This window comes from Mytilus trossulus, chromosome 4 (assembly GCF_036588685.1).
Source record: "Mytilus trossulus isolate FHL-02 chromosome 4, PNRI_Mtr1.1.1.hap1, whole genome shotgun sequence".
NCBI lineage: Eukaryota > Metazoa > Mollusca > Bivalvia > Mytilida > Mytilidae > Mytilus > Mytilus trossulus.
Window position 1 is genome coordinate 94,671,738 of NC_086376.1, and position 19,210 is coordinate 94,690,947.

The 19,210-nt window shown below is 32.0% G+C and overlaps 1 protein-coding gene across 1 annotated transcript in view; it reads right to left on the minus strand.

Annotated features, from left to right (window-relative positions):
* Nucleotides 1-19,210, minus strand: part of LOC134716922 (angiopoietin-1 receptor-like) — a 116,597-nt gene that overhangs the window by 22,932 nt on the left and 74,455 nt on the right. Inside the window, exons 9-16 of the mRNA XM_063579941.1 lie at nt 17,139-17,253; nt 16,683-16,754; nt 15,347-15,453; nt 10,508-10,709; nt 9,277-9,464; nt 5,004-5,079; nt 4,562-4,629; nt 2,335-2,549 (exon numbers count right to left, since the gene is read on the minus strand). Coding sequence (XP_063436011.1) covers nt 2,335-2,549; nt 4,562-4,629; nt 5,004-5,079; nt 9,277-9,464; nt 10,508-10,709; nt 15,347-15,453; nt 16,683-16,754; nt 17,139-17,253 — 1,043 coding nt within the window. The remainder of the gene's footprint in view (nt 1-2,334; nt 2,550-4,561; nt 4,630-5,003; nt 5,080-9,276; nt 9,465-10,507; nt 10,710-15,346; nt 15,454-16,682; nt 16,755-17,138; nt 17,254-19,210) is intronic.

The following is a 19,210-nucleotide window of genomic DNA, read 5'->3' on the forward strand; positions in this document are numbered from 1 at the left end:
AAAGGACAGAGATACACACAAATAATAGCTATCAAAAGATACCAGATTTATAATTTAATACATCAGACGCGCGACTAACCAGTGACGCTCAGATAAAAAAGTTCGATATCCAAAACATGTACAAAGTTGAAGAGCATTGAGGACCAAAAGTTTAGAACATTTTATTTATTTAGAATAATTCATACTTTTGCAAACAGTAAAGACAAGACTATAAAATCGTTTAAAGCTAACATATGCATCTTTGTTTGAAATTGAAATGAGAGGCTCTGAAAACAGTTTTAAATTAACTGTTTAATCTTTTTGTTAGAGTATTTGGTAGCTGTTATTTACTTCTATTTACTAGAACCAAATAATCGGACATAAACAAGTGGTCTAAACAATACGGATTGTAATGCGAATTTTTATACAATCATTATAATATCACAGCATGGTTGTAATTATAACAAGGCGAAATGTTATAAAATTGTTGTGTACACGTACACACATACACACCCACACTCAACATAAAGCAGATGAGAAAGGTAAAAAAAATGTAACTACTTATACAACTATAGGTAGAGGCAAAAAAAAAGAGACGGACCTGAAAAGTATTAACATAAATAATAGTAAATTAAAATTGCTATAAAGGTGGTATGGGGGTCTAAAAATGATAGGTCACTACGAATTTCCTTAGCTACAGGTTGTGACAAAATGACACATTTTGTATGGATTATACAGGAAAAAACATCATTATATGATAAGAAGCTTAACTCAATGATAGCTTTTCGAAAATGCTTTGAGAATATCAAAAGTCGCCGTGTGTGTGTTTTCCTCCCAAAAATACACTATGTAAGAGTTATCTTCCTTAAAATGCCAATTATAAAAACATATAAAATCAAGCAAAAAAATAATATACAATTGTAAAAGTATTTATGTTCATAAGTAACAATCTTATAAATTTGTTCTTTTAAATGAAAATTCATACTAGTAATATATTCCTGTATCAAATTTTGATAACTTGATTGAAAATCTAAACATTAGATTCTCTGTTTTTTTATATAATCCAAGATGGCGAAAGACACCCAACCACCTTAAATTGATTTCCGACTATTTCAGAACAAAGCTATTACATTGTAGTCAGGTTATTCATAACTACATTAAATTGTAATTTCAAGATGCTACAGGGTTAGCTTGTAACCATATCTAAATTAGTGTAGGCACGACTGCTAAATAACTTGTAGTTAACCTTCAACGGAAACGATTTATTAATTAAATCAAGAGAAATACGTTTTTAGAAATATGTATTTAAAAAATCTGAGTCTTATTCACAATTATTTCAGTTAAAATACGGGAGTCAAGTATTTGTATTTTCGTCCCTTCTATTCAGAATCATTTCATACCTTTACAAAGTGAAAAGTATTTTTTAACAATTATTCAATCATAAAATTGATGTGAATACATTATTTAGCTGCCAACAGTGTTTGATTGTTGAAGTGAAAATAGAATAATTGACAATCGATTTCCTTGCTGCAATTTTCTTCACTGTCTAAAGCGTATGTCTTAAATCTAACACAAATAAGAAAAAAATGCACGGTGCTATAAACAACAGCATTAACATTAACAAGAGTTATTGGTTTGATACCCCTGAAAAAAACCAGAAACAACACCTACATTATGTGTCCTGAGTTTTTTCCTAAAATGAAATGGTGCATGAGGTACTGGATTTCTACTTCCCTATCCCCCATCTTCCACTTCCCTTCTTACTGTATTCCAGGTTTAATTCCTCTCCCATCCTCCCAATTCCTACCCCTTACTCCCAGACAAAATAAAAGTTTTCAAGCATATCCCTTTTTATATTCAAAGTCGAAATTCCCGACCCTTGACCCCTACATTCTGCCCCTCATTCCTATGATCCCTCTCTTCTATCCAACTTCTCTAAAATGTACTAGTAATTGATATTTCCAATACTGTTTAGCAACCAGCAAGTATTTTGTGAATCATCATATCATTAGAAGGAAAAGCAGTTTAACTGAATTGGTGAGTATAACACGTCCTTTTTGTTAAAAGGTTAATAAAAATTGTATCTATTATATATTTTTTAATAATTCGGTTTTCAAATCACCCTACAATGAAATGTAAGGTGTGAACAACAGTCATTTGTTTGATAGAGACATTATATTTACAGATTAAAATAAATAACATTGTACAATTGATTTTTTTTTTATAAATGCACACTTTCGTTGGAAAGTCATCTTCATTAGAAAATGATCTAGCAACCTTACAAGTTATGAAACGTACACGCCATATATTGCGAGTATATATTCAATTAATGCTTAACATACGTGGTATACCTACACGTCTGACTTTATTGTAAACACCTGGTCAAAGATGGCTTCAAGCGCCATCCATTTATATGGCAACTTCCTGGCTGAGGTAGGTTGATAAAGATTTCGTTCGTAAATATCTCGTGTCAGACCAAAATCAGACACTTTTATTCGCTCTTCGTCATACATTAATATATTTCTGGCGGCTAAGTCTCTGTGGATGAACTTCCTTGATGCCATGTATTCCTTAAATGAAAATAAAAAAAACAGTCCAAGGATTTGTTCATTAACTTATCTAGACAGGCAATTATCAATTGATTACCAAACTGCTGCCAGTGGTAAATTTGAAAATAAACCAGGAAGACAACACCAAGCCAGCTATGTTACAATGGGGAAACAGAATGTAGAAAATAATCAACCAACATCACGTAATAAAGTTCGAATAAAAAAAAAACTCTTGAAGTAAAAGAAAACGCCAATAACTACTGAAAAACACCAATAACTTTAAATAAATGACGATAACTACAGAAAAACGCCAATAAATAAAATAAACGCATAATTATTTAAATCATCAACAACCATAGTTAAAGTACTCACACGTCAACAGTGCGCCAATAATAATTTGTGAAAACCACATAAACATCTTGAAATCCCCAACAACTATATTTTAAAAGACGCATTCTAAAAGGACGCCATTACCTGATGAAATAAACAACTTGAAATCCCCAACAACTATATTTTTAAAGACGCATTCTAAAAGGTCGCCAATACCTGATGGAATAAACAACTTGAAATCACCAACAACTATATTTTTAAAGACCCATTCGAAAAGGTCGCCAATACCTGATGGAATAAACAACTTGAAATCACCAACAACTATATTTTTAAAGACGCATTCTAAAAGGTCGCCAATACCTGATGGAATAAACAACTTGAAATCACCAACAACTATATTTTTAAAGACGCATTCTAAAAGGTCGCCAATACCTGATGAAATAAACAACTTGAAATCCCCAACAACTATATTTTTAAAGACGCATTCTAAAAGGACGCCATTACCTGATGAAATAAACAACTTGAAATCCCCAACAACTATATTTTTAAAGACGCATTCTAAAAGGTCGCCATTTCCTGATGAAATAAACAACTTGAAATCACCAACAACTATATTTTTAAAGACGCATTCTAAAAGGTCGCCATTACCTGATAAAATAAACAACTTGAAATCCCCAACAACTATATTTTTAAAGACGCATTCTAAAAGGACGCCATTACCTGATGAAATAAACAACTTGAAATCACCAACACCTATATTTTTAAAGACGCATTCTAAAAGGTCGCCAATACCTGATGAAATAAACAACTTGAAATCACCAACAACTATATTTTTTTAAAAGACACATTCTAAAAGGACGCCAAAATCTGATTAAAGTACAGATATTATGTGAGAACAGCTTAAACTTTGTTAAAAAGACGCACGATTCAAAAGAATGCCAACATGTTTTGAAAAAGATACTGTATAAACAAAATGAGATCATCAAAAACCTGTACTGAAAAGAATTTAATTTAAACAGAACTATGAATAAGACGCCATATTGAATCAACAAATCAACAGCTACTGTAAGAATAACGTACACTAATGGAAGAAAAACAATTGAAGAGTTTGGCTAACATATTCCATTTCGTGTACTGCACAAGTCGAATTAGTAAGTGAGACAGCAATCAAACAACATTTAAAAAAAACCTCAGACAGTCTTCACATGGTCGTTCTTCAAAAACTGAAGAAAGGTGTGGAAAAATGTTAATATCTCTTAACTCTATAACAAAACATTCTTTTAGTCTTGCTCCAATTTATAAATAGTGGACTGAAGCTCCTTCAATAAATTTGTGTTTGAAATTCCTATTATGTTATAATTTAAATAAGTGAATGTCTCTAACGTTTCCTTTACACAATATTTTACACAACCAAGGACAATTTATACTAGACCTGAAATAGAGACATGTGTCACAAGAACAGTAAAGATAATTCAATTACAGTAATTACAAAGAGAATTGACCTCAATGTATATTTAAGAAAGAGAAAAAAAGATGCCTAAATTTTTAATTAACTTTGTGTTTGACACTGAGTCTGTTATATCATTTTTTTTTTTGTAAATTCCCAATGGACACTCATTGCTAGATAAGCTAATAGCATAATGCATCTTCACTTAAAGAGACGAAAACAATGTTTGACTTACAATGATTATAAAGTAACTCACCATCGCTAACACAATCTGCCTGGCGTAGGACAGTAAACGTGTCTGGTGTAATTCTGTTGGTGACTGAGCTATAGGAAGTACAGAAAAAAACTGTACTTTTATACTGAAAATATCTGTTATTATATCTGCAAGAATCTTATAGATGGTGTTCTCGTTCTCGGTTGAGAGTCATTTATATGAATAAGTAAATGATCAATTAAAACTAAACGCCATAAAAATAAGATAAATACAAAATAAAAAATAAAAAAAAAACTGCTATTTCTTTGGACGAACAAATAAACCTGAACGAAAGTAAGCTATACATACTAGAGTACATCTAGTAATTGTCGTGAATAACAATGAATAAATATATCGGTGGTTCTTCGACAATATAGTACTCGTTGAAGAAAAAAGGAGCAAACCCCATCTTAATTACGTAATGAAGTATGAACTAAACACTTACATGAGGTTGCACTTTCCCCTGAAGAATTCATACCACTGTCGTCGTCTGAGGAAAGTCGGAATGTTCTATAATCAGTCTACAAAGAAAACAATATGGTCGTCTTTCAATACATCAGACAGCGGCAAACGAATGTTTTTCAGAAAAATAGTATACATAATATTTATCTAATGTGCAAGACATGTGTCTCTAAACCTTTTTTTTTTGAGAGATTGAAAGTTTACATAGGCAAAATATAAATTGACTTAATCTAAAAAGATCTAAACTGATCTAACAAAAGCCGGCTTAGGTCATTTTTGTCTAAGGTAGTTTCAGCCGAAATTCGTCTACGAAAATATTGCCCAAGGAAGTTGGAACCAAAATTTGTCTAAGGTCAACTTTGACCAAAAAGTTAAAGTCGTAACGTTTCTAAGGTCAATTTTGCATAAGGGTTATGCAGCTGAAATTCAACTTTGACTGAAGGTAATGCAGCCGAAATTCAACTTTGACTGAAGGTAATGCAGCCGAAATTCAACTTTGACTGAAGGTAATGCAGCTGAAATTCAACTTTGACTGAAGGTAATGCAGCTGAAATTCAATTTTGACTGAAGGTAATGCAGCTGAAATTCAACTTTGACTGAAGGTAATGCAGCTGAAATTCAACTTTGACTGAAGGTAATGCAGCTGAAATTCAACTTTGACTGAAGGTAACGCAGCTGAAATTAGTCTTTTGCCAACTTTGCTAAATGGAGCTACTGAAGTTCTAGCACGATAACAAAATTCGTAAAATGGAAATACACAGATGAGGAAACATACATATTTTTAAGGTTAGGTCAACAACGAAGCAATGATTATATTGGAACAAAACCAATTGAATGTTTCAATGTCTATGGTTCCGGATTAAGTGTGTCTGATGCACATGTGTTTTCAATTACGATAACACGAACAAGTTGGGATATATAAAACTATATAACGCGAAACAATATAAAATAAAATAAACTTTACTGAACAGTCCAAATCTTATAAAATCCACCTTTCTCCTACAGGTGTTGCAAACATATTTTTAGTTGGTAACAAAATCTATAGCTTATATATCGTTTACAGCTTGTCATGACCGAAGGAAGGGCTAATAAGAATGGCTTGCTTGATATATATATATATATATAGCTTTTTTATATTTGTACTCTATTGTCCATTTAAAGAACCTATGAATCAAATCAAAACTCTCATCAAGGAACATAATCATTTTACATAAACCAAAAGAAGTCATTCTTTCTCCCGCCATACTCAAATTACTAAAACAGTCATATACAAGACACTCAGCTTAGATAGCTATGGTTTATCCTATCATGTTCATTAAAAACAGCTTCATTTTTGTAATTATTACAAATTTCAGAATCCGTACATCAACATATTTAACATTAAGTGGATTATTAAGAAACCGTAAAGATTTCAAGTAGGTCAAAAGAAGTCGTGATTGTCCTTACGCTAGAAAGGTTGGAAATCAGCAATTTATTCATCTCTGCGGTTGCAGCCTTTCAAATGTGAACCAAAATCAGGAAATTAGAGAACAGTTTACAACAGTATTGACAGTACACGCTGATTTTTTTAGATTGAATGTCTATATTGTTTGTATCAAATTTCGGGAATATTTCAAAGCTTTATTCAATACAAAAAAACTCCACGATTTTTATTAAAATAGATTTTCTGATCTATTTGTGATAAGTATATACAAGTCGATAAAACATCATAAAAACAAATATGGCTTAAATGAATAAATCTGCCGCGCTTTTGTCATACATTTACACGTAAAGTATCTTATAATTATATATATAAGTACGTCTGAGTCATATATATTATCTTATAACGAACTTGTTGCTGATATTTCAAAGTAAAACAAATAGTCAATTTCTGTTCAAACAACCTTAACGAGGTCAAAATGTTTGTGAATAATGACAAAACAAACCCCCCAAAAACACATCCATTTATTTCACTTTTTAAAATGTGCATTTGATTTGATATTAGGAACGAAATATTACGCAAAAAGAGCATGGAAGATTAAGAAAAACCCAGCTATTTTGAACTATGAAATAAACTGAAAAGTGCTCAAATACTCTTATTCAATCATTGTTTTATTAAGATACCATATAATGTTAAAATAAAGATGAACAAATGACAGGCATTAATGAAGAAGGATAAGTTTTGAACAATTTAAACAAATGTGATGTGTCAGTCTCTTTGGTGGTACTCGTATTGTATATATATTATTACAGACACCAGACGACAACAATAGTTACTCCTTTTTTTATGAATATTGATTTACATAAGTTATCTGCCCGTATCTTTGCACTGTAAAAACCAAAAGCACTGTATGCTATGTTCTTACCTGTAAACCTCGACGGTAACGTAAGAGAAACGAACGTAGATCTCCTAGTTGACAATAGTCCATCAATACTGTATGGTATGTTCTTACCTGTAAACCTCGACGGTAACGTAAGAGAAACGAACGTAGATCTCCTAGTTGACAATAGTCCATCAATACTGTATGGTATGTTCTTACCTGTAAACCTCGACGGTAACGTAAGAGAAACGAACGTAGATCTCCTAGTTGACAATAGTCCATCAATACTGTATGGTATGTTCTTACCTGTAAACCTCGACGGTAACGTAAGAGAAACGAACGTAGATCTCCTAGTTGACAATAGTCCATCAATACTGTATGGTATGTTCTTACCTGTAAACCTCGACGGTAACGTAAGAGAAACGAACGTAGATCTCCTAGTTGACAATAGTCCATCAATACTGTATGGTATGTTCTTACCTGTAAACCTCGACGGTAACGTAAGAGAAACGAACGTAGATCTCCTAGTTGACAATAGTCCATCAATACTGTATGGTATGTTCTTACCTGTAAACCTCGACGGTAACGTAAGAGAAACGAACGTAGATCTCCTAGTTGACAATAGTCCATCAATACTGTATGGTATGTTCTTACCTGTAAACCTCGACGGTAACGTAAGAGAAACGAACGTAGATCTCCTAGTTGACAATAGTCCATCAATACTGTATGGTATGTTCTTACCTGTAAACCTCGACGGTAACGTAAGAGAAACGAACGTAGATCTCCTAGTTGACAATAGTCCATCAATACTGTATGGTATGTTCTTACCTGTAAACCTCGACGGTAACGTAAGAGAAACGAACGTAGATCTCCTAGTTGACAATAGTCCATCAATACTGTATGGTATGTTCTTACCTGTAAACCTCGACGGTAACGTAAGAGAAACGAACGTAGATCTCCTAGTTGACAATAGTCCATCAATACTGTATGGTATGTTCTTACCTGTAAACCTCGACGGTAACGTAAGAGAAACGAACGTAGATCTCCTAGTTGACAATAGTCCATCACTGTATGCTATGTTCTTACCTGTAAACCTCGACGGTAACGTAAGAGAAACGAACGTAGATCTCCTAGTTGACAATAGTCCATCAATACTGTATGGTATGTTCTTACCTGTAAACCTCGACGGTAACGTAAGAGAAACGAACGTAGATCTCCTAGTTGACAATAGTCCATCAATACTGTATGCTATGTTCTTACCTGTAAACCTCGACGGTAACGTAAGAGAAACGAACGTAGATCTCCTAGTTGACAATAGTCCATCAATACTGTATGCTATGTTCTTACCTGTAAACCTCGACGGTAACGTAAGAGAAACGAACGTAGATCTCCTAGTTGACAATAGTCCATCAATACTGTATGGTATGTTCTTACCTGTAAACCTCGACGGTAACGTAAGAGAAACGAACGTAGATCTCCTAGTTGACAATAGTCCATCAATACTGTATGGTATGTTCTTACCTGTAAACCTCGACGGTAACGTAAGAGAAACGAACGTAGATCTCCTAGTTGACAATAGTCCATCAATACTGTATGGTATGTTCTTACCTGTAAACCTCGACGGTAACGTAAGAGAAACGAACGTAGATCTCCTAGTTGACAATAGTCCATCAATACTGTATGGTATGTTCTTACCTGTAAACCTCGACGGTAACGTAAGAGAAACGAACGTAGATCTCCTAGTTGACAATAGTCCATCAATACTGTATGGTATGTTCTTACCTGTAAACCTCGACGGTAACGTAAGAGAAACGAACGTAGATCTCCTAGTTGACAATAGTCCATCAATACTGTATGCTATGTTCTTACCTGTAAACCTCGACGGTAACGTAAGAGAAACGAACGTAGATCTCCTAGTTGACAATAGTCCATCAATACTGTATGGTATGTTCTTACCTGTAAACCTCGACGGTAACGTAAGAGAAACGAACGTAGATCTCCTAGTTGACAATAGTCCATCAACAAACAAATGGTGTCTCTTTTACAACATCCTATAAAACTAACTATATGAGGATGACTTCCTAAACGTTTCATAAACTCAATCTCCAGTAATAAACTCTTCTTTTCAAGAAAATCATGATAATCTAGAAAAATATACAAAAAAAATATGTAGATACGAAAATCTATTTACTAATGTGAATTTATTGTAATAAAATTAACGGCACCAATTTTCTTGCACCAGATGCGCATTTCGACAATACATGTCTCTTCAGTGATTCTCGTGGCCAAAATATTTGAAATCCAAAGCTTATATAAAAGATGGAGAGCTATAATCCAAATGGTCGAAAAAGCATAGCCAAGTTCGTGAAAGAAATCAGAGCTTTGCATGAGGGAGATTCATTCCTTAATTTATAATAATTTATAATATTTTGTAACAGCAAATTTTAATAACTAAACAAATCCGTATTTTCATGCCAGTACCAAAGTACTGGCTACTGGGCTGGTGATACCCTCGGGGACTACTAGTCCACCAACAGAGGCATCGACCAGTTGTAAGTCATGTCTTACTTGTTTATTAATTGTATGACTTCTAAATATACGCCTCTTTTATATATATCTATAGCTGATATGATATTGAATTGATAACTTTACTTTGTATGCATGGTCATTATGGTATTACTGTATGTTTTCATATTCATATTATGGGAAAGACTTCATAAGTATAAATTTACTTGTTTTCTATCTATTTTACATTAATATATCAATGTTTGAACCCAACTTTGTTTATTCTGATATTTTTTCTACATAACAATTAAAATTCCATAGAAACTCTGATGAATTACTTATTGTGCTGATGTGCCAGTATATATTCATTGAGAGCAGCAATGTATTTAGATTTATTCCGTTTCAAAGTATCACCAGCTAAGTAATGCTTTTAAAGATTGTATACAGGTTTTGTATGCATTTTACGCTTTTCCTTTTTCCTTTTTTTTTTTTTTTTTAAATATATATACTTTGTGCATCTTTCTTATTGGCCTTTTATCAGATATATCTAATCAGCTCTGTATATGTAATATAAAAATAAGTCATTTTAAAATTCCAAGAATGTTGTCTTAAAACAATTCTTATTTAGAAAAAAAACCCAGAGAAACCATCGACATGTTTACAATCAAAGGGAAAAAAATACCTTTTAGCATTTTGACTGCTACAATAAAATCTTTCTCTTTAGAGAGTTTGTTGTCTTTCAACTTAGCCTTGTAAACTTTTCCGAAGGCACCCTCTCCTAGTACTTCTAGTAGGATCAGAGATGAAAAGTCTATTTCGTAACAGTCATCGGATTCAACTTTTGTAATGTAGTCAGTACCCCTATAGTACAAAGGATTCATTTCCTAAATAAACAAAAAACCAAAAAACATGTATGCACAAAACTGTTCGAGTAAGCCTGAAACAAAACATGTATTAATAGTCTTTATACTATATGAACTTTTGTTAAAAAGAAGACTGATTTGACCTCTAAATTTCTTTTAAAAAGGATGTTCTACACTAAAAACACCTTTCCTAAGCCGTACTTAACAAAATGTTTCGGGAATTTGTTCCTTCCGTAAATCAAGATCTTTACTTTTATACTTTATTTCCGCTTTAAAAGGTTTGAATCGTGCTCCACCTATGATTCTCCGTGCGTTTGCCTGATATATTATTTTTGTCGTTTTGTGCCTGTCTCATTAAAGTTTATTGGAGTATAAAACAGACTTACTATCCTCTATGAGACGTTTTGTTACTGTCTCATTAAAGTTTATTGGAGTATAAAACAGACTTACTATCCTCTTTGAGACGTATTGTTACTGTCTCATTAAAGTTTATTGGAGTATAAAACAGACTTACTATCCTCTATGAGACGTTTTGTTACTGTCTCATTAAAGTTTATTGGAGTATAAAACAGACTTACTATCCTCTTTGAGACGTATTGTTACTGTCTCATTAAAGTTTATTGGAGTATAAAACAGACTTACTATCCTCTTTGAGACGTATTGTTACTGTCTCATTAAAGTTTATTGGAGTATAAAACAGACTTACTATCCTCTATGAGACGTATTGTTACTGTCTCATTAAAGTTTATTGGAGTATAAAACAGACTTACTATCCTCTATGAGACGTATTGTTACTGTCTCATTAAAGTTTATTGGAGTATAAAACAGACTTACTATCCTCTATGAGACGTATTGTTACTGTCTCATTAAAGTTTATTGGAGTATAAAACAGACTTACTATCCTCTATGAGACGTTTTGTTACTGTCTCATTAAAGTTTATTGTAGTATAAAACAGACTCACTATCCTCTAGGATATGTGTTGTTACTGTCTCATTAAAGTTTATTGTAGTATAAAACAGACTTACTATCCTCTATGATATGTATTGTTACTGTCTCATTAAAGTTTATTGGAGTATAAAACAGACTTACTATCCTCTTTGAGACGTTTTGTGACTGTCTCATTAAAGTTTCTTGGAGTATAAAACAGACTTACTATCCTCTTTGAGACGTTTTGTGACTGTCTCATTAAAGTTTATTGGAGTATAAAACAGACTTACTATCCTCTTTGAGACGTATTTGTTACTGTCTCATTAAAGTTTATTGGAGTATAAAACAGACTTACTATCCTCTTTGAGATGTATTGTTACTGTCTCATTAAAGTTTATTGTAGTATAAAACAGACTTACTATCCTCTTTGAGATGTTTTGTTACTGTCTCATTAAAGTTTATTGGAGTATAAAACAGACTTACTATCCTCTATGAGACGTTTTCTGACTGTCTCATTACAGTTTATTGGAGTATAAAACAGACTTACTATCCTCTTTGAGACGTATTGTTACTGTCTCATTAAAGTTTATTTGAGTATAAAACAGACTTACTATCCTCTTTGAGACGTATTTGTTACTGTCTCATTAAAGTTTATTGGAGTATAAAACAGACTTACTATCCTCTTTGAGATGTTTTGTTACTGTCTCATTAAAGTTTATTGTAGTATAAAATAGACTTTCTATCCTCTTTGAGATGTTTTGTTACTGTCTCATTAAAGTTTATTGGAGTATAAAACAGACTTACTATCCTCTTTGAGACGTTTTGTGACTGTCTCATTACAGTTTATTGGAGTATAAAACAGACTTACTATCCTCTATGAGACGTATTGTTACTGTCTCATTAAAGTTTATTGGAGTATAAAACAGACTTACTATCCTCTATGAGACGTTTTGTGACTGTCTCATTACAGTTTATTGGAGTATAAAACAGACTTACTATCCTCTTTGAGACGTATTTGTTACTGTCTCATTAAAGTTTATTGGAGTATAAAACAGACTTACTATCCTCTTTGAGACGTATTGTTACTGTCTCATTAAAGTTTATTGGAGTATAAAACAGACTTACTATCCTCTTTGAGCGTATTGTTACTGTCTCATTAAAGTTTATTGGAGTATAAAACAGACTTACTATCCTCTTTGAGACGTTTTGTTACTGTCTCATTATAGTTTATTGGAGTATAAAACAGACTTACTATCCTCTATGAGACGTATTGTTACTGTCTCATTAAAGTTTATTGTAGTATAAAACAGACTTACTATCCTCTATGAGACGTTTTGTTACTGTCTCATTAAAGTTTATTGGAGTATAAAACAGACTTACTATCCTCTTTGAGCGTATTGTTACTGTCTCATTAAAGTTTATTGTAGTATTAAACAGACTTACTATCCTTTTTGAGACGTATTTATTGTAGTATAAAACAGACTTACTATCCTCTTTGAGACGTATTGTTACTGTCTCATTAAAGTTTATTGGAGTATAAAACAGACTTACTATCCTCTATGATATGTGTTGTTACTGTCTCATTAAAGTTTATTGGAGTATAAAACAGACTTACTATCCTCTTTGAGACGTTTTGTGACTGTCTCATTAAAGTTTCTTGGAGTATAAAACAGACTTACTATCCTCTTTGAGACGTTTTGTGACTGTCTCATTAAAGTTTCTTGGAGTATAAAACAGACTTACTATCCTCTTTGAGACGTATATGTTACTGTCTCATTAAAGTTTATTGGAGTATAAAACAGACTTACTATCCTCTTTGAGATGTATTGTTACTGTCTCATTAAAGTTTATTGGAGTATAACACAGACTAACTATCCTCTTTGAGATGTATTGTTACTGTCTCATTAAAGTTTATTGGAGTATAAAACAGACTTACTATCCTCTTTGAGACGTTTTGTTACTGTCTCATTAAAGTTTATTGGAGTATAAAACAGACTTACTATCCTCTTTGAGATGTTTTGTTACTGTCTCATTAAAGTTTATTGGAGTATAAAACAGACTTACTATCCTCTTTGAGACGTTTTGTGAATGTCTCATTACAGTTTATTGGAGTATAAAACAGACTTACTATCCTCTTTGAGGGTATTGTTACTGTCTCATTAAAGTTTATTGGAGTATAAAACAGACTTAATATCCTCTTTGAGACGTTTTGTTACTGTCTCATTATAGTTTATTGGAGTACAAAACAGACTTACTATCCTCTTTGAGACGTATTGTTACTGTCTCGTTAAAGTTTATTGTAGTATTAAACAGACTTACTATCGTTTTTGAGACGTATTTATTGTAGTATAAAACAGACTTACTATCCTCTTTGAGACGTATTGTTACTGTCTCATTAAAGTTTATTGGAGTATAAAATAGACTTACTATCCTCTTTGAGACGTATTTATTGTAGTATAAAACAGACTTACTATCCTCTTTGAGACGTTTTGTTACTGTCTCATTAAAGTTTATTGGAGTATAACACAGACTAACTATCCTCTTTGAGATGTATTGTTACTGTCTCATTAAAGTTTATTGGAGTATAAAACAGACTTACTATCCTCTTTGAGACGTTTTGTTACTGTCTCATTAAAGTTTATTGGAGTATAAAACAGACTGACTATCCTCTTTGAGACGTATTTATTGTAGTATAAAACAGACTTACTATCCTCTTTGAGACGTATTTATTGTAGTATAAAACAGACTTACTATCCTCTTTGAGATGTATTGTTACTGTCTCATTAAAGTTCATTGGAGTATAACACAGACTTACTATCCTCTTTGAGATGTATTGTTACTGTCTCATTAAAGTTTATTGGAGTATAAAACAGACTTACTATCCTCTTTGAGACGTTTTGTTACTGTCTCATTAAAGTTTATTGGAGTATAAAACAGACTTACTATCCTCTTTGAGACGTATTTATTGTAGTATAAAACAGACTTACTATCCTCTTTGAGACGTATTTATTGTAGTATAAAACAGACTTACTATCCTCTTTGAGACGTATTGTTACTGTCTCATTAAAGTTTATTGGAGTATAAAACAGACTTTCTATCCTCTTTGAGACGTATTTATTGTAGTATAAAACAGACTTACTATCCTCTTTGAGACGTATTGTTACTGTCTCATTAAAGTTTATTGGAGTATAACACAGACTTACTATCCTCTTTGAGATGTATTGTTACTGTCTCATTTAAGTTTATTGGAGTATAAAACAGACTTACTATCCTCTATGAGATGTATTGTTACTGTCTCATTAAAGTTTATTGGAGTATAAAACAGACTTACTATCCTCTATGAGACGTATTGTGACTGTCTCATTAAAGTTTATTGGAGTATAAAACAGACTTACTATCCTCTTTGTATTTATTATTTATTATTGCTATTCATAAGGGTATTTCTGGTTGTAGCAGAAATGATTTACTGTGTAAGTGACTACAATACAAAACATCGATTTAAGCAACTTGTTTATCATATTTCCATTATGGATTATTCTTTATAATTGACAAAGAAATTTAGCTTGCTTTAAAGTAATTTTCACAAAAATCAGCGTTTACAAAAACGTATCAGGTGGTCAGAATTCTGGTTTGAAAACTTTAGTATTCGCTCTTTGAACTCTCAGGGGAGACCCGGAGGGATAACACTAAGTATTTATTTACACTTTGTTTTCCAGTCTAATGCACATACCTCCTCTCTGCCTTCGTTAGAATTGCATTTCTGTTGTCGTTGTAATTTTATTCGAAGACAAATACCTAATGACAGAACTATGATGATTACAGATATACCAGCTGATCCTATAAAACAATGCATAGCACATTCAAATATTCAACAGAACTATGATGATTACAGATATACCAGCTGATCCTATAAAACAATACATAGCACATTCAAATATTCAACAGAACTATGATGATTACAGATATACCAGCTGATCCTATAAAACAATGCATAGCACATTCAAATATTCAACAGAACTATGATGATTACAGATATACCAGCTGATCCTATAAAACAATACATAGCACATTCAAATATTCAACAGAACTATGATGATTACAGATATACCAGCTGATCCTATAAAACAATGCATAGCACATTCAAATATTCAACAGAACTATGATGATTACAGATATACCAGCTGATCCTATAAAACAATGCATAGCACATTCAAATAGTCAACAGAACTATGATGATTACAGATATACCAGCTGATCCTATAAAACAATGCATAGCACATTCAAATAGTCAACAGAACTATGATGATTACAGATATACCAGCTGATCCTATAAAACAATGCATAGCACATTCAAATATTCAACAGAACTATGATGATTACAGATATACCAGCTGATCCTATAAAACAATGCATAGCACATTCAAATATTCAACAGAACTATGATGATTACAGATATACCAGCTGATCCTATAAAACAATGCATAGCACATTCAAATATTCAACAGAACTATGATGATTACAGATATACCAGCTGATCCTATAAAACAATGCATAGCACATTCAAATATTCAACAGAACTATGATGATTACAGATATACCAGCTGATCCTATAAAACAATGCATAGCACATTCAAATATTCAACAGAACTATGATGATCACAGATATACCAGCTGATCCTATAAAACAATGCATAACACATTCAAATATTCAACAATTTAAAAATGGCTTATTATATCTGAAAAATCTGTCATACGAATTAAACAAACAGGCTAAAAAATCTTAAATATTTACCAAAAGAAGGAGTACAGTTTTTGCAACTATGATTTATAATTTAGAGAATGATGACTTTTCTTTACTATTGAATTTTTCAAATAATTCCATGAAACAGTGGCAGAGACTTCGTGTTGTAAAAGGTCACATGTGGATCATCAAAATATTATGGCTAGGGTATATTATTTAGTGTATAAATACAGTATGATAATCACACTGTTATCACCAGACTTAACGCTCCTTATACAACCGGAGATCATCAAAGTTTTCCTTGTCATTTTAAAGAATTACTTACCTCCGAGTATTAAATTCAAATTTGAGCGATTACCTCCTGTAAATTCTAATGGAGCTGTCCACTGACAACCTTCTGTAAAACATGACAATCACATTATAAAACGGTTTTTATTTTTTATCAGTATGATAAATCATGCTGGTTTCTAGGGTCACCAGTGTGCTTTCTATAATGTATCCAAAAACATCAGAAATATACTTTTTAGATGTTGAAAATACAACTCAATATCATAAAAAAGATGGCATAAGGTAAATGTGGTCGGGTTGTTGTTTCTTCGACACATTCCCCGTTTCCATTTTTAATTTTATTTGTTTAGTTTATTGGACTCTGCAAAGAGCTGTAAAACTTCATTGATTACTAACAAACACAGGCCTATTAACCAGAAAAAAATATACAAAAGGAACTTACCATGAGCTACAATAAGTATAAATGGTTTATTTTAAATCTATGGGAACTTACCATGAGCTACAATAAGTATAACTGGTTTACTATGGCCTTTTGTAGATTTTGCCTGTACGCTGATACTATAGTTATAGTCCCAGTGGATATCATGTACTTCAACCCAAGTCCTATTCTGTAAATATTGAATTTTGAATAAATATTAGTGATCTTGGATTTCAAAAATACTGAACTCCAAGGAAAATCTTGATTTATTTAAAGTAAGTATTTTTTCTTCATTTCCGTACTTTATTTTGTCATTGATTAAAAAGAATACATCTGTCTATTGAGCAATTTGTATGTACAGATTCAAATGGAATGGATAAATAAAACAATATACTTAAGTCTTCAATCTATAAATTAACGAATTGAATGATAGCAGCTTTTCACACAAAAATATACAAGACACAATAACTGAACGACAACAACAATCTTATTAATAGGTCTATTAAACCAAAAACGAAGATTTTTTAAAATGGACAATTCCTAAATGTTTAAAGTTTTGTAGACAATAGTACCGTAATTAACATAACGGTTTTTTTTCAGAAAAACTTTAGCTTAATTTTTTTCCTTGAAAAATCTCTATATCTTTGTTAAAATCTCGTAAAAGTATTTACCAGATTGTAATAAAATCAAGAAATAGTTTTAATCTCAGTTTTCCGTATCACATTGTAATTACGTTTAACTACGACAATTTTGTTGGTGTTCTGTAGTATCTACAGATACAAATATCTTTCCTAGAGAATTTAATTTGTTTTACTGTTTTAATCAAATGACAAAATCAAAAGCGTTATCACATCAAACGAATGGATAAAAACTTTCATACTCCTGACTTGGTACAGGCATTTTCTTATGTAAACAAATGGTGGATTAAACCTGGTTTTATAGCTAGCTTAACCTCTCACTTGTATGACACTCGCTTCAAACTATATTGACAACGATGTGAAACAAACAAACAGACATGATAGATAAAAATGTCAAAATAGGGGTATAAACATTCTTTTATGTGATTAAGAATATAGAACATCAGTCCCTTCTCGGAAAAGCAGGATCGGTCGGTTTTGGAAAAAGTGAATGCTTGCTGTACAACATGGCCACAAATCATATAACAACATCGAATTCTCAATAAAATATAGTGTTGTTTTATGTTAAGTACTTTAGTGTTTCTTTGTTACAATGTCGTGGCTCTGTACTTATACACCCCTTCATTGTTCTGTTAATTTTTGTATTCTTATCTTTCATTTTTTCTAATATGCATTGTCTACATGACTTTTTGTGTTTCTTTGTTGTTACAAATGACGTGACTCTGTAATTATTAATTCCATCATTTTGTTATTGTGCCGTGGTAAATTTTTGTTTATATATATAATCATTGTTCTTTTTTATGGTGATTAAGGTTATAACACAATGTTGACTGCTGTACCCTATTTTTATTTTACATGTATGCCTATTAGGTCTGTTTGTTTTGTTCACAAATCGTTGTCAATGTAATGGAATTATATGCGACTGTCATACAAGTGAGAAGTTTAGCTTACAATAAAACCAGGTTAAATCCGCTATTTTCTATATGGTAAAATGTCTTTCCCAAGTCAGGAAATCAATATGACACTTGTTATCCATTCGTATTATTGTAATATGAACACAATAAACTATATACGTTTTCTACGAATTATGCCAGATGCTTTTGCGTATGTTCTTTTGATGTTGGATATCTGCATCATTCACGTAGGGACAATATTTATCAGATGGATGGGCCAGTGCAAAATGGGGCGGGGCAAGCACTTTTTTGTGGAAATTTTTGGATGTGCGAGAACTTTTAAAAAAAAATATTTAGTGGAGGGGTCACAACATGTTTTATAGGAAAACAATTGCTATCAATTTTATTGGTGTGTAGGAAATTTCTTTTTTTGCGGGCACACAAAACATGTCTCAACAAACTGGTATCATGGTTCATTTCTGTCAGTTTTAAAGATTAAATCAAGGAATAAAAAAGCTCTAATTTTCTGTTCGAACTACCTTTTAAGTTATTTTGATCTTATAGAATACTAAGTTGTTTAATAGTTTGGTGTATTGGTGGTAAATTTATAAATTTA